The sequence below is a fragment of the Dermacentor variabilis genome, chromosome 8 (genome assembly GCF_050947875.1).
Source record: "Dermacentor variabilis isolate Ectoservices chromosome 8, ASM5094787v1, whole genome shotgun sequence".
Lineage (NCBI taxonomy): Eukaryota > Metazoa > Arthropoda > Arachnida > Ixodida > Ixodidae > Dermacentor > Dermacentor variabilis.
The window spans coordinates 19,634,649-19,651,608 of record NC_134575.1 but is presented as its reverse complement, the minus strand read 5'-3'; the positions used below and the strand labels follow the sequence as shown (position 1 = coordinate 19,651,608).

At 44.3% G+C, this 16,960-nt stretch overlaps 2 protein-coding genes across 2 annotated transcripts in view; one reads left to right on the top strand and one right to left on the bottom strand.

Moving 5' to 3' along the window:
- Positions 1–1,280: 1,280 nt before the first annotated feature.
- LOC142589773 (uncharacterized) lies at positions 1,281–3,525 on the bottom strand. The gene is made up of 2 exons (XM_075701363.1): positions 3,340–3,525; positions 1,281–1,589 (listed from the first exon to the last, which is right to left on the bottom strand). Exons 1-2 carry the CDS (start codon positions 3,458–3,460, stop codon positions 1,393–1,395), a joined length of 318 nt encoding a protein of 105 aa, XP_075557478.1. The 5' UTR covers positions 3,461–3,525; the 3' UTR covers positions 1,281–1,392.
- Positions 3,526–10,369: 6,844 nt separating this feature from the next.
- LOC142589772 (uncharacterized) overlaps positions 10,370–16,960 on the top strand; it is a 65,983-nt gene continuing 59,392 nt past the window's right edge. Inside the window, exons 1-2 of the mRNA XM_075701361.1 lie at positions 10,370–10,627; positions 13,588–13,678. The gene's annotated coding sequence lies outside the window, so the exon portion shown is untranslated. The remainder of the gene's footprint in view (positions 10,628–13,587; positions 13,679–16,960) is intronic.

The following is a 16,960-nucleotide window of genomic DNA, read 5'->3' as shown; positions in this document are numbered from 1 at the left end:
ACTAAGGAATATTAGTCATTTCTAATCAATTGTAGTACTTACAATTCGTCGGTAGACATACTGGTCATTTCATTGACATTAGTAGTCATTACAAGTGATTTCAGCCATTATTAGTCATTACTGGTCAATGCTAAGCATTTTTAGTCATTTCTAACCAGTTGTAGTCGTTAGACGTTGTCCTTAGACATATTGGTCATTTCATAATCTTTACTAGTCATTACAAGTCATTTCAGTCATTATTAGTCATTACTTCTCACTAGTAAACCCGCCGTGGTTGCTCAGTGGCTATGGTGTTGGGCTGCTGAGCACGAGGTCGCGGGATCGAATCCCGGCCACGGCGGCCGCATTTCGATGGGGGCGAAATGCGAAAACACCCGTGTGCTTAGATTTAGGTGCACGTTAAAGAACCCCAGGTGGTCAAAATTTCCGGAGTCCTCCAGTACGGCGTGCCTCATAATCAGAAAGTGGTTTTGGCACGTAAAACCCCAAATATTATTATTATTATCATCACTAGTAAGCATGTTTAGTCATTGGTAATCAATGATGCTCATTACAAGCTGTCGTCACACATATTGGCCATTTTGTAGTCATTAGTAGTCTGTACAAGTCATTGGTAGTCATTACTAGTCATTATTAGCCTATACTAATCTCTATTTTAACAGTGTCCCTCACTAACTCTCACTGTCAATCATTTCTCATTCTTTAATCTGTCTTTAATGTGTCATCATATGGCGTGATGCTTTGGCGGACACTCCGGCGATCAGGTCGGTTGACACAAACTTCACCATGAACCTAGAAAGGCTTTCGCATTAAAAGATTCTTCGACTTTCCATCGCTACTGACCAGGCGGCTCGTAGCACCCAGCCACGTTCTCGTTGCCTGTTCCAGTCCTGTCCTGTGCCACGGAGACCTGCGCAAGCTTCGAACCATCGCCACTCACCAGGCCCCGTCCTCAGGCCCAGCCGCCAACCTGGCACTACCATGTCCGACGGCGAGACAATTTGTCAGGCCCCGGCACATGCTACGGAAACCATCTGACGGCCAGAGCCGTTATTTGCCATGGTGGCGGTCCCAATACAGTCAGCAACAAGTAAACCACAATGACTGAACGATCAGGATTAAGCTGGGGTCAATGTAGTGTATAGACGTCTGTGATAGTTTCCTGCTGCTAACGCACGCGCAGTTTTGATTGGTTAGTTTTATTTTGTGTTGCGTTCCACTCGTGGCATTTTGGTGTCCCTTTCGGTCTCCCACTGACCGGAATCACTGACAGGCACCCAGAAGGGAAAACGGTGTTGTTTTGTTTATTCTGAGTACATCGTGCCGGTTTTTATTATGAAATAATGGTCTTCCTGCCAGCATGTCTCTTCTTTTTCAGCATGGTATTTGCGACTAAAAGAACTGCTGCTGCTGTTGCCACTGCTGAGGGTATCCTCCCCAGCTGCCATAGCCACCATAACCGTCATAGCCACCATACCCGCCATAGCCGCCATAGCCTCCGTAACCAGGGTAGCCGTAACCACCATAGCCGTAACTACCGTAGCCGGGACTTCCCCAACCGAGGCCATATCCAGAGCCGCCAACACCCCCTGTAAATATTCGCATCAAAAGTTTGGTCCAGTTAGTCAAGGTCCTATTGAAAGCGGCAACCCAATGCATGCGTTTGTAGGCAATACTACTTCATGCGATCATTATCTTGGATATATTTTTACATTGAGGCGTGTGAAACAGAATAGAAGGAAAAAAATTGAAGACCAGCGTATGTCTCCCGGAAAGGCTCATAGCCGGGCCGATTAAGCAACTTCCTGTCCTGTTATGTATCAGGATCGTAGGCACAACACGAGGGCAAATATCGTTCTTGTGATTTGTCCAGCGGTCACGAAACACAAAACTAAAATAACGAATCGCACAGGACGCGCGCGAACGCGCACGCCGACATGCGCATTCACGTTTTACAAAGCTAGTCCAGCTGTCACACTACCTACTTTCTAGAACGTACCCGACGGACACGCTGTGAAGCATTTATTGGTATGAGTGGAATCAAAGATCGTTGTTGCAAGGAAGCATTTCGTACGAATCTTTTCCTCCTGATTTCGTTGTTTTCTTCATCATCAATTCCACCAAGTGGCCAATTGCAAGCAGACCAGGGCGCGACCTAATTGGAGCTAACATATACCAGCGTAAAAAGGGCAAAAAGGAAAAGAACCAATACAAAGCACCACCTGGGGTTTAGGTTATATCAGTTCTCTAAATTGTGCGATGTCATATGCAAACGTTTAACTGTATACTAAATAGGGAACCTCATGGCGACGGCGATGGCAGAAATGCGCCTAGAGTGTCCATATAATTGCTATCGCAATAACATTAATTGTAATAAAGACAGTTGCGCTATAGCTTCCCAGTGCTGTCGCGCACGTTACTAAACGAACGAGTGCAAGGGATACATTTTATGTGTCCACGTGACGTTCAAGACACCTATGCTGTTCTGTAGGTGCTTTCAGCATAAATTGAGATGTAAATTTAAACTTAACAGACCGAAATGCCTGATACGTATAATTAGATTAAAGTTCAACATGCAAGCTCTCACTAAGAGGTATCTCAGCTTGCTGCAGTGCCCAGTGTACGCTTTGAACGCCTCCATTAGCTAAATATAGCAAATGCAAGTGAAATTTGAAACACAATAGTTGACGCATTCAAAGCACATTCGACTTCATGTTTGAACTCTTGAAGTGCAATAAAGGGACACATGTTTCATAAACAATTTGCTCTACGCATGTTTAAGCGCAGTGCCGATAAAGCTTAGCATAAGAAATCATTTTCTTAATGTTAGATGTAAAAATCATGATGTGCTTTTCGATCTAATAAATGGAAAGACTATCAAAATAGTTTGGAATTATGGCAGATCACCTCATATGTATGCGAATATTTCTCTTTCTTTACATTTCTAGGTCGTTTGTCAAACACTAGCAGCCTCAAGATGACGAGAACATTCGCACTGCGAAAGATAATAACTACTGCTAAAATCGGCGCACATGCAATGAAAATGCGTGCAACACGAGGTAGCTAGTTATCGGGAGCGATCAGAAATCTCAGTTAGGCGCTTGAGCAAACAAAAAGAACAGCTTGCTCACAATATTGGTTGCAAGGGGAGCTAAGAAGTGCAAGAACTGGCTGCGAAGGGACACTATGGTCAAAACAGCCAAGCATGAACACCTGGCAGAGTTTACATTGGAAGGAGTCCGAAATAACGCGTTAAGGAGGGGCCGCCATGGGTGCCGCCTTCAAACTCAAGTAGGCTTCAAACTCTCACCCGGAGAGTTACTTGCACGTATGTCTTACCAAAGCTCGAACTTGATCCTAGGCCTCCGCCGAAGGCGTCCCGTGTTACGCTGCGCTGGACTGCGTCCACGCAGCAGGCCGCCAACACGGCGAGAACGCAGACTAGGAAGAGGCGGGCCATGGTTCCTGATTCCGGCTAGGAGCAGGGGGTGCAGAACCCGAAGGAACCGAGGCCTTTTTATATGCCGAAATTTTACCCCCGCCAATCGATCATTTTAAAGCCTAAAGCTACACAAAATTTCTCAACAGGAAGCAGCTCATATGCACATTGTTCGATTCCTTGTCTCCATGCGCTATTGTGTGAATGGATAGGGTTTTCTTTTTTTTTCACTTGTTTTTAAGGGCTCGCGCATAAGCGAGACAGCACGTAATTGAAAGCCTGTTTACGCTCCGCGATAGAAAATGCCTCGCTTTTGTGCTATGAACTTGACAAAAAATCTTGCCGAAGGGGTTGTTAAAAATGGTTTATCTATGATAAACGTGTACAACCTCACCGTTTAAACGTTTGCCCTCTGAGTGAGGAAAACGTCACCAAATATTATTGCTAATGCTCACCAATGGCAACGTCAAAATACTACGCATACCACGGAATTGGAATACGGACGGAGGTCGCAGAAATACGAAGTAGGGCCAAGCGTGGCAGACATCTTGAAATATTACCGGATGTAGTCCACAATGCTCTGTAATGCCTTGTTTTCCCTGAGGTTGCAATAAATAGGTAAATAAATAAATAAATTAATTAATTAATTATAGTTTGCAAGCGGCATTGAATGGGCCAGAGGTGGTCAATATACGAGACATTTCCAGGTATTTTCCGCACATTTAGGCTAAGCACATAACGGACGTTGTTTGTCTTGCCAGCAAAGGAAATCAGTTTCCTGGTTTTCCTAAATACGACAGCGTTTCCCTTTTCCTCCTGCGGCTATCTTCTACCGGCCTCAAACTTTTATGATGCAGGTGCAATGTTTTTTTTTTTAATGCGCCCTGTCGTATGACCACGAAATCTCTTGCCTTACCCGGGTGCTGAATGTGCAACCTTTCAGAAATGTTGACGTGGTGGACAACTTCGTTCACAAGTGGTTCAGTATTCAGCCACAGATTTATTGCACAGTAGAACCAATCAGCGCCTCCTGAAATCGATGCTACCAGTGTTATTTGTTTATTTGTTGAAAAATATGTCACAGACCACTCCAAAACCCCGTAAGCTGGCGGATGGGGGGAGCACGTACAGGAAGTGTCTGTGCAGTAATATACAGAAATAAATAAATACCAACAATAAGAATAATAATAACGATAATGATAAAAAGAACACCGGTAATTGCATCGGATACATAAAAACAACAATAAAAGGTGAGTGATGCCCAATAAACGTGAGCGGTAAACATAAACCTATGTTAAAATGCACACGATGAGCAACAGCTAAAATGAGCAATACGCGAGCGTCACACACATATTTGTGAAACAATGAAGCTTTCGGCTGTGAAAACAACGCAGGGAAATTCGGTATTGGAAAAGGTATATAAATAAAATTTAAATAAAGGAGGCAGCATAACATAACATTTTTATTTGAAAAATAAATTCCGACAGAACTCATGAATGATGACTGTCCATGCTAACGTGATTAACAATCGAGCAATGTAGTGAGACATCGTAGTTCATAAGTCATGTTTATTTAGCATCTGTATTGCTAATTCAGAGATGTCCGTTGCTTCGGTCATATGGCACATACTTTTGTATCGTTTACTTTAGAAGAGGTAACTGCTGGGCTAGTTGGTGATCTTGCATACTGAAAAGATTTTGCGCCAAAAAAAACAACACACACACACATGAAAGACGACGACCACCACGGGCACCTGCCATGGTTGCTCAGTGGCTATGGTGTTGGGCTGCTGAGCACGAGGTTGCGGGATCGAATCCCAGCCACGGCGGCCACATTTTTCCATGGGGGCGAAATGCGAAAACACCCGTGTTCTTAGATTTAGGTGCACGTTAAAGAACCCCAGGTGGTTAAAGTTTCCGCAGTCCTCCACTACGGCGTGCCTCATAATCAGAAAGTGGTTTTGGTACGTAAAACCCCATAATTTAATTTTAATTTAAGACCACGGGCGCTACTTGATGAGGGTTTAATGAGGGTGAAAGCACTCGACATATATAGCCCTCCAAAACACCGCGCATGCGTACAAGGCAGCACGGAGTAGAAAGTTTTATCAGAGTAGGCGCGATATAAACTTTAGCTAAGAAAAACTTCAGAAAAACCGATGTATCACTAACACAGTTCGAACCCACTTTCTTGATGTAGAAGCCTTCCAATGTTTCACGCGATGTCTGATGCCTGCCTCTACCCAAAATACTCGCATGGCGGAACCGTGGAGAACAATCGGTGCAAGCCCTGCAGTGATCCACAAGTGGATCACCTTCATTATTTTTTATACCTTTTGCATGTTCCCTAAGCCGGTCGTTCACACAACGCCCCGTCTGTCCAGTGCAGGATTTCCCGCAGGAAAGAGGAATTTCATATACGACGTTTGGGGCACACTTTACGAAACGCTGGCCATGCTTCTTCTGACAGCCAGGTATTTGGCTTTCGGAAGCTATGCGACGGCTTAGCTGGGCAAGCTTTTGGGGAGCGGAGAACACCACCGGTACATTATACCGGTTAGCTAATTTTTTCAGGCTGTGCGTGACTTTATGGATGTACGGGACCACTATAGGCCGCTCTTTTTTCTTCGGCTCTACCCTGCTTACCCTAGCCTTCAACTTCTTCAAAAGCGCTTCTGCCACAGGGACCAAGACCGACTCAGGGAAGCCAGCTGCAACGAATCTGCCCAATTGGTTGTCAAAACTTGCTTGCATCTCATGCACACACGACTTCCGGAGCGATGACTCCAGGCCGAGGTTAGCGATGCCTCTTTTCACTACCTTTGATTGGGCCGAATTGTACAGCAGGAGCCCTTTTTGCGTGAGGGGAGTAAACCCAGCAAATGTGCCCATCTTAAAACTTTAACTGTAAATCTAAAAAGTGATGCAAACCATTATCCGGTAGCTCACAAGTAAAACATAGCCCTTTCCTCAGGTTTCTAAAGTCATCTGAAACACTGCTTACTATAGCTTCATTCGAAACGGAGCACTGCTTGTTTAAAACCACTAAAAAGGCGTCCATGTAACGGAACACTTTAAGGACTTTGTCATTAATAAAATGGTTAAAACTATCGTGTAGAGAGCGATCGATAGATTATAAAAAGATATTGCAAAGTATAGGGGCTATGCAGGAACCTATGCATATGCCTTTCTTCTGCAGGTGAGGTTGTTCGTCAAACAAGATAAAAGTACTTCGAAGATAAAATCTCAAAGCACTTAAATTTTATCAACAGGGATACCAGCGGCGTTTTGGAAAGCCACCGGGCCGCTCTCGTCTATGCAATCTTTAACAGAGGCAAACAGGTCCCGATAGGGCACTGAATAGGGCACTTTGCTATGGCACTCACTTGCCAAGGTAGCTCAGGAGCATGGCAGTATGACGAAGATTGCATGTTATTTATTTATTTATTTATTTATTTATTTATTTATTTATTTATTTATTTATTTATTTATTTTCACATACTGCAGCCCCTGGTGGGGCTATAGCAGGAGTGGATAACACGATATAATATAAAAAGAAATACAATAGGCAAGAAAGAAAGAAAGTTAAGCGCAATGTTGAGGGAGCACACAAGAATTCGTTTAATGGAAGAGAGCGGTTGGTTCCTGGTAGCGAATTCCAAGTTTCACTTGTTTTTGGGAAACAGCTATACTTAAATGTATTAGTTCACGCAAAAAAGGGTGTAATGTTAAGCGCGTGATGTCTGCTACTAGAGGAGATTCTTGCAAAGGTGATACATTCATTATGTAGAGGCTACAAAACGAATAACTAATGCCGGGAAGAAATTTTAAAGAGTTAACATGTCGCTGTTCGGCGAGAGATGTTAGGTTGAGTGAGGACAGGACTGACGATGGCGAGAACTGGTGGTCATAACTTCGAGAGATAAATCTAATGGCTTTCCTTTGGATGGCCTCAACTTTGTCTATTTCGTACTGCTTGTAGGGATTCCAAACGATACTACCATCCTCAAGTATAGGACGAATAATAGTTTTATATAACAATAATTTAGTGTAGCGCGGAGAATTAGACAGCATACGACGTAAATAACCGAGCTTTTTGTAGAGCTTTAGTTGTAATAGAATTAATGTGCTTCTATGACGTGGGCGCAGAGACAACGTTCGAATGACGAAGAAGAAATGATGTCTGACGAACGACAAAGGCGGTATGATGACAACAACATGACGGCAGCGATACGACAATCCTTAAACGATGACGATAGCATAACACCGGCAGCGTGACGACGACAGCGCGAAGACAGTGGGATGGCAACTAGTGTAAGGCGACGACGGCGCGACGAGAGCAGGATGACGAAGGTGGAATGACGGTGACGGCACAACCGTAATATTGTGACAACGGACGCATGCCAGCGATTGTCTGACTACGACGCAAGGACGATGATGGCATGACACTGCGCCCTAATCACGACTGAATGACGACAGCTTCATTACGACACAATCACGCACGAAGAGCGTGTACGTGTCGACGAAGGTGGTACGACGACGACTTAATGACTATAATACGACGACGTTAATGAAGTGACGACGATGATAACACGGCCGCGTGACGACAATGGTATGGCGACTACTGTGTTGTGACGACGGCGTAATGATGACGGCATGATAACTAAGTTAGAACGATGACCAAACAACCGCAACAGCATCGCGAGGAAGTTATATCAAATGCATGACGAAGACGCATTGACAACGATGATTTAATGGTACGAGGACAATGACATGACAACAGATGTATGACGACAATGGCGTGATGACGACTGTATCGCGAAGCACGTAGGACGAAGGGGGCGTAACAAGAGTCGCATGACGAAGCTGGAATGCCGACAATGGCACGACTGCGGTGGCATCACGACAACGGTATGAACGCAGATGCACGAAATCGACTCTCTGAAGACGATGGTGCAACAACGGCAGCACAACACAATTGACGATGGCAGGATGCTAGTGATAGAATGAAGAAAAGTTATTCCCACCGATAGAACGATCAAGGTCATACGAAGACGACGGCACGATGACGATGGCATGGCGTTGCTTAAGTGATGACGATAGTGAAACAACAGAGTGACAACGCCGACATGACAAGGCTGGTATGACGGCGGCAGTGTGATGACGACGGCATCACGAGAGCACGATGACGAAGTTAGAATGACGATGACGAAACGAAGATGACGGAATTATGGTCACGAGCACATATCTAGTGGCCCAAGCAATTAGGACCACTGGGCCGGCGTAGAAGACATCACGACGACGCCATAACGAGAGTCCTATCACGAAACTAGAATGACGACGATGCAGCGCCCACGATGACATCCCGAACACGAACCTAGTCGCCCAAGCATCAATGTCACTTGGTAAACATTCATCTACATTGCAATGAGCGCACAATTAAGGGATTCAGAAACGAACATTAAAAGATGAGCCCCAAAAATGAAGGAAGTGGAAATACGTATAATATAGTCGAGTAATTGCAAAAAAAATGAATTCTAACAGATTACTCTACGAATACGCTACGTGTCACAATGTTAGCAAGCTGGGACGGACTAATTGCCTCCGAGTTGTACCTCATCTCCTTCTCAAGCGGACTATGAAACGGGTTATACAAAATGCGTACGAACGTCAAGTGCGTTTTCTTTAATGTCCCGGCTGGGCTATTGGTGCTAACGTCGCTCTTTCGCCGCTACAAAACATCCTTGCAACGTGACCGCGTATCTTGCTTTACTGTCCAATTAAACGAAAGACAGTTATTAAAGACAGTTATTAAAGACAGTTATTAAAGAAAGTATTATCCGATCGCCGTTTATGTTCCAAAACGGCGATCTGATATGTTCTGTAGCGCCAAACTCCGGATAATACTTGACCACCTGGCGACCACGCGGCTAAATCCAAATATGGGGGTGTTTTTGCATTGCGCCCCCAACGACGAGTGGTCACCGCGACCAGAATCCAGCTTGAGACCTTTTATTTTTACACTTCCAAGTGCATAGCAGCACCATAGGGTTCGAAGCGTTCAAGAATCAAGAGGCAGAAATCGGTAACTGCGAAAAATTGAGCTGTTGAAAAGAAGGTGCAATTACCATATAGTCGCTTTTATTTCTACTAAAAGCGACACTTGTGGCTCCCCAACCCAGAAGATTATACTAAGTATTCTGGTACACAATATTTCTTTATCTACGCGTCTTTACAGCCCTTAAGTGTACTAAAAGTGTTAACACATCCGCAATTCATCTTTTCTGGCAAGTGTCCATTTCTGCAGAATATAGATTGGCGTTGCACTCAATAGAGTCTCCTTCTTGCTCCGCGTTGAGGCACGTAATTCAATTATCATTCTGTGCAAGAATCGCAAGTTAAATCATTTTTGCCATGGTACCGGCACAACCATGCTTGGATCTCATGAAAGGCATGCAGTAAAGCAACTTCAGCCCTTGTATTTTTTGCAGCGCATTATCGCAGGACAAAACCTGTCATGCCAAAATTTGCGCGGCCAACCTGCGATCTCTGTAACAGGAAACGTGCGTATTGCAACCCCTGCTAAACCAGCTATAAATATAGCAGATATGTAATAGTAGAGACAATATGCAGGGTACCAAGCGACACTACTAAACGTAAGAATTGTGTTGCTGAAAAAAATAACCAAGATGGGTTTTTCTGAGGAAACAATGGTAATAAAAGAGACGGAGATGCACGTATAAGAACAGGTGGTTAGGAAAAGAATAGTGTAATGCAAGTAAGCCTACAAGAAACAGCCTGGTATAGCATCACAATAGTGAATGGCTCATGCATAGAAATAACACGTTTTCTTAGGTTTCTCTAACTTGATTTCCCTGGTTGGCTTTTTTTGTTTCCTTTTAACTATTAGATGGCAAGAGCTGCTGGTAGTCCGTCGTTTGGTTTTGCCAGCTGGCCTGTCAGGGGGAATATACTTGAACGAAGCTATTCACTTGGCAAGCCAGCGTATTTTCTAGTTTCAATGCGAGGGATACGACGGCTTGTGTGGTAAGAACGCCTCAACAAGGCGTTCAACGACCCAGCATATCCTTGGCACTGGTGTAGCGACCAACAATCTAGAACAAATAGCCGCTGGTTGGTATCTGCTCAACTTCCTTTTCTACCGGCGAATCACTGCACTGTTTTCGTTGTATGTTGTTTTCGCTCCTCTATCGTCTTTCATTTTCATCAACTTTCGCTCCATTTTTATGAGGCCAGTGCTTTATCTTTGAGTTTTTAGCCGGAAGCTGCAGTCATTCCGCAGCTTCAGCGCCGCCGGAGCCACTCACTTGCTACGCCAGGTCTCCAAAAGAATCATTTAACTGTTCCTGTATGTCAGACACCACTCACAGGCCAGCACCTTCATCCGGTGTTTCAGAAACCAGAAATATTCACAAAGATAGGACCTCACTGCTCCTCCTATTTTTCTGGACTATCAATGAAGCAAGGATGTCACTGTATTCAATGTTATTTCAAAGACACCTTAAGGAGTTAGTGGTCGAGAAAATTTTCACTGCCAAGGATTCGCCACACAGAATCCCTCAATACCTAAACTGCTGACAACTAGCTGCCCACGAGCATTAATCACGTTGAAAGTTACCTGTTGAAGTCCCCACATAGGTCTGCAATCCTTCGAGCAGGGCAGCGGCTTCAAAGGTATTTTAATATCGCTCCTATTAAAACTTTCCGGTGAGAGCCCACCTATGCAGGGGTCACGCTGAGACTGAGATTTCGCACCCGCATTTGTACAGTAGTGACCTCCAAAGCAATGCTGCAAATACCTTCAATAAACAGAACGATGAGAGCAATTTCCCCGTGAATGCACAGCATGTCACTTCCAAACAAAAAATGCCTAAATTCTTCTGTTTCCATTGACGACACTACCAGCCATACATGGGTACCTAGCTGGCCAGCCTGGGACAGGGCCTTTGTTAATATTGGCACACTGCCTAAAACAAGCTGCAGTTCAGGTAAATCACAAGACCCAAACAGTTCCACTGAATCAGAAGTGACGCCTCTGGTTGAGACAGCACCGCAGTGGCTCCTGAACTGGAAGCTAACGGAAACGGTATATGTTGTCGACAAACCCGAAGCCAAGTCAGCTTGGTCTCAGTGAAGTACCTCAGAGCTATTCGAAAACAGCCGCGCATCGGTGTTGAGCGCATCCTTTGTGCAGCAGCCTTCGAAAGTTAGAAAGGCCCCGCAACAAGACGACAGAACAAATTGTAAGGGCACATGGGTACTTATGCTTAATATTAACAGGGACATGTGACTTTGCGAATGGCGTGTAGTGCGTAAATAATGTAACTGGTTGAGTGTTAGAGTAACAGGATAAGTGTAGTAAGAGATGAAACTTACATTGTGTTTATGCAAGTTTGTACGCCTAATTTATGCATTAGAGATGTGCAGTTCCTTATGCAAGAAATCTACAGTCGGTGTGATACAATGAGAATGATTAAACCGACCCAAACAAGGAAGACTAGAAATATCTGGAAGAGGCTCTCTTCCTGCAGTGGACATAAATAGGCTGTTGATCTCGACATGATCTTGAGATTGGGCTCTTTCGGATTCGTCTGGCATGTCCTTTTTCTGGTTAGCTGCACTCACTGCATTACAAGATGAGCGCTTATGACCACAGTGATTATGGAACATATTATAATTTATAACACTCTATAACCAAATATAGCATGTGCAGTCATGCGATAGAATTGGTTGATGGACTATCGCTGTCAAGGACCGCCGTCCTGCAGGGTAAAATATACAGCCTAACAGTCCTGGTAATTATTATTATAATAGTGATGGCGATCATTATCATGACATGTGCAATGATTAGGAAAGCTGTATTTTTTTAAGTGAGGAACAGCGTGCAAGTAGCGCAGAGGATTGTACGTTAAAATATTTGATATTCTCTTGGACACGTAATTATAGGACTAAAAGTTTATTTCAGGGCTCGGTACCTAAGCCCGAACAATCTGAACGATATTTGGTTAAGCAGTACCATAAAGTAGCACAGTCACATTTTATCGGAAAGTGTAGGGATTTCCGTAGTTGCTGTATTTTCTGGTCGTTAACGTATATGTCTTTGGAAGTTCGAGCACTCTAACATTCCCAAGCCTGCAATATTGCAAGTGTGCTAACAATACAGCGGAAATACAGCCCTCCCTTTTATCCGAAGCACTGCAGATATTGTTTACACTGACAAGGTATATCAGGCGAGCAAGGAACAATCGTATGCTTGGGGATATGCCATTTAGCAGAACAATACGTTTGCGCTCCAAAGGCACCCTTGAAACCAAGGACTTTAGGCAGACTCACAGTTGTTCCGCGTACTGTAAACATATGCATCACGAACACTTGCGCGAGTGCTCACGTGGGCAGAGTGCTGATCAAATTTCTGCAGATGATCACAAGCCGAGCTAGTAACAACACAGTATCGAGATGCGACAATACGACCAGCAAAAACCGATCTGAATGTTTTCCTGGATCAAATAAATCAACATAAGGTACACTTATTCTACGACAGCGGCTCATCTCTCTAGTTGTCAGAACGTTTCGCATATCAGCTCTTTTCTCTCTTTTTTTATAGCAAGAAATCTATTTACAGTCACCCGTCCTTCCGTCTTGAATTCGTCACATCTAGCCCAGTGGTTGAAGAGACGAACGCTACTTCTGACACCACATGCCAATTACCCATTTACTTACAAACACAGTACACAAGTTAAATTCTTATTTTATGAATTGACAGCACAAGTTTTTCTCTGTAGAATTGAAGACGGTAAGTTTTCCAACGTTGTTATTCTAGTATGACTACTTAGACGTTTACACACAATAACTTTAAAGCTGCCACAAAGTGCGCTGAAGCTTTGTTTAATTACGCGGTGTCTTAAGAACGTTTTCTTTGGAAAGCCTAAAGCACTGTGTTATAGTTCATTTTTCTGTTCATAAATCACAGCAAAACACTCTACGCAAATCCGTTTGAGGTCAAAAGAGCAAAGAACGTATTTGCATGGGTTAATAGCTCATTATGATCACGCATTGCGCTTTAAAGCAACAGACAGTGATGCTCGGTTAAATCATTACGAGTCACAAAAGTATTTCTTCTGTCAATAGGCACGGGTCATCCGACCTGCTGAGGAGGAGACTAATTGAGGGTTGTTCAGGTTTCTGTTCACGGATGGACTGAGTGCCAGCCCAAGCCCAGGTAAGCTTAAATGGATTCGGTTTAAGATAAAAAAGTCCTATGTGGTATGGTTACTTAGAGCATCAGATGTGACATCTGGCATACGTAGCTTTCCGATGGAATCACGTGCATGGACTAAACAAGAAAAAAAATCGTACAGAGATGCTGCTTAGCTCTCCAGGCCTTACGTCTACCTACGTTGCAGAAGGAATATTTCGTGGAAACGTATTATTTCGCAACTTGAGCAAAAAAGGTGGTTGTGCAAGCTGAGAAGTCGAAATAAGGTACTTCTGGTGTCCACATCTGTATCAGGGGTTTTGCGTGCACGCCACGCATTATGAAAATTTCCCAAAATAACTTTGCCTTTAGGGAAACACGCTTTTAGTGTATTACGCAACGTTCGTAGTCCCAGCTTAAAGAACAGCTGCCTAGCCACGTTTCACTATAGCATTGGCATGTGTGATGGTAGTTTATGTGGGCTGATTTGCGTACTGTGCCGATGCAATGCGGAAAGCCAGAGTTTAGTGTCCGCCTTGCCTCCGTGGCCTTGTCAATTCGCCTTTGCTGCCTATTCACGCTAGAAATGAACGCCATAAAGCACGCACTGGATATATATCAGAAATATCGTTCCTTGAGAGACGACACCTGCTTCGTGCATAGACTAGCACTGCCTATTAATCCCGATCAACAAAATCACTTTTACCATTTCTGGAAAGCACTGTTCTCAGAGATATATTTTCGACGCTGTGTTGCGTCATATGCATGTTGTTTGTCTGGTATGTGCACTGCGCATATCAGTTCATATCCAATCGGTTACCATCTGGAGTATCATGCTGGGAGTGCCTGAAAGCAAATTTCTGCAAGATTAATTAAGGGGTCCTTCTAGTTCTGTCTTTTCTTGCGTGTTGGTTAGCATGATAGTGCAAGCAATGACGCGCGTTCTCTTAACAGACCAAGTGTCATCACAGCAGATACCCGTGGGAATATTGCACGTTACTTTCCCTGTCTGATCCTCGCATAACCCTGAGCGAAATATTTTGAACAGTTTGACGCAACCTATAGGCCTACACGAAGGCTTTACATCGGCAATTTAAAAAGACAGCCTTTTTCAGTGACCAGTAGGATTAGAAAACTAGACCTCCATCACGTCCGCTTCCGGTTTCTTCCAGGCGACTCTTCTCACATGGTGTGTCTCTGCTCTTCAATTAAGGGAATTTCGTCTCGCTTACTCTACGTAATGAACAGAATGACTGCAGTAAAACACGTGCCCTACTCGACATGCTGACAAATGCAATAATAAATTGGCATTTAGGTTAAAGTAAATTACGTACGCATGTACCTCCCAAAATGATCTCGCTTTTGCTTCTCATTCTTTTTTTCGAGCTTTCTTATATCTCATTTATATTGAATGTCCCTAAAATTTGTTGCTCACGTAGCACGATTTCCTGACGGATCCTCCACAGTCGATATGAGTCGCAGTTGCAGATGGCAGCATGGGGATCAGCGTATCACTAATGTCTACGTGTTGATTGTAGCGCCGGTCTTTCCAGCTTTCTTGAGGTCCAGGAAGTTCCGGGTGTGCTTGATTGATCGTAACTTCCGGTCAATTTCACTCTGCGCTGACAGTATTTTTGAAAACTCCCAAAGCCGCTCGAAGAGTTTGTGGTTGGCCCTTCAACCTTTATTCCAGAAAACCATTACCCACGCTGGCGCCCTGAACTATAGTGGGGTATCTAAACAAAGTGCAGCTGGTGACAATGATGATTATTTCCAATTGCATGCCTTTAAAAATGCGCGTACACCAACCCTGCTCGAGCAAATCAGGTATTATGTACGTAAATTGCAGGCTAGCATTTCGGTTATGGCGCTTTGATCTTTCTTTTCCTCATTAAAACATCTCTGTGTCTATGTTTACTGGAACCTGTGATGACCCAAGCTCTATCAATGTCTTCCCTGCTTCTAATATGATAAGCATTGTTTGGAAGCTTCACCCACCCGCCGTGGTTGCTCAGTAGCTATGGTGTTGGGCTGCTGAGCACGAGGTCGCGGGATCGAATCCCGGCCACGGCGGCCGCATTTCGATGGGGGCGAAATGCGAAAACACCCGTGTGCTTAGATTTAGGCGCACGTTAAAGAACCCCAGGTGGTCAAAATTTCCGGAGTCCTACACTACGGCGTGCCTCATAATCAGAAAGTGGTTTTGGCACGTAAAACCCCAAATATAAAAAAAAATTAAATTAAGCTTCACCCAGTTTTCGGTATCACCATCAGAACCATCACCATTTCTAATCAGCCTTTTTGTAAGTCCACTGCATAACGAAGGCCACTCTCAGCGATCTCCAATTACCCCTGCCTTACGTTAGCTGATTACAACTCGCACCTGAATATTTCCTAATTTTATCACCTCACTTTATTTTCTGCCGTCCCTTACTACAATTCCCTTCCCTAGGCACCCCTTCTGTAACAATAATGTTGCAGTAGTTATCTGCCATAGGCATTTCATGGCCGGCCCAGCTCCAGTTTTTTCCTCTTAAAGGCCATGTGCAATGAAATTTTCTACCGCGTAAAAAGCCCAGTTTCAGATAATTTAGACATGCAGTAGCCTCTGTGCAAAATCTTACGCTTGAAATACAGGTAAATGCGTCATAACGATATGGCAGAAATCTATGTTTTTCATACCGAAACTGAAAAAGAACGCCGCCATTATCGCCCGGTGGAAGTAACGTACAGTGAAGAATGTGGAGAACAATCGCTCGTGCTGTCCGCTTTCCTTGCTTGTATCCCGTTCCGGAGTATCAGCGAACAGGTCCCGCACGTCTGCTACCCACAGAGTTAGTATACTTTGTTAGCAGCTTCGTGCGCTGTGACAACGCCGTAGCGCACCCGCCATGTTCTTTTAATGCGAAGTATTGTGCGAGTCCAGCCGGTGTTCTCTATCGGTTTACGTTCAAAAGCAGGGCGAAGGGCACACTGGGGTGGCCAAGCAAAAGGTGGGGTATAGTCCGGCTTAACCAGGACGCGATCCACGCGTAGCACAGTTATACTACATCTGCGAAAATTGGACGTTTTACAATTTAGTATGACGGGCTCGGTAATAGAACATGTCCTGTCGCGCGCCGGATCAGCTAGCTTGTCTGACCAGCAGCATGCTGTTCGGGTTCACTGAAGTGAGCGTGTTCCGTTTGCGCCTTCGACAAAGAAGCGCTCGCTCGCCGCGCACTTATCCGCTAGTGCTGCGGCAACTGATGCCGCGCTGCTGCGGATCACGTTTAAAGAGCAGGGCAATATTTTTGCAATCCTAAA

Excerpts from the sequence above, each read along its gene's own strand:
- LOC142589773 (XM_075701363.1), bottom strand. The coding sequence starts at position 3,460 with ATGGCCCGCCTCTTCCTAGTCTGCGTTCTCGCCGTGTTGGCGGCCTGC. Across the intron at positions 1,590-3,339 it reads AGGATCAAGTTCGAGCTTTG|GGGGTGTTGGCGGCTCTGGA; the intron begins GTAAGACATACG and ends GAATATTTACAG.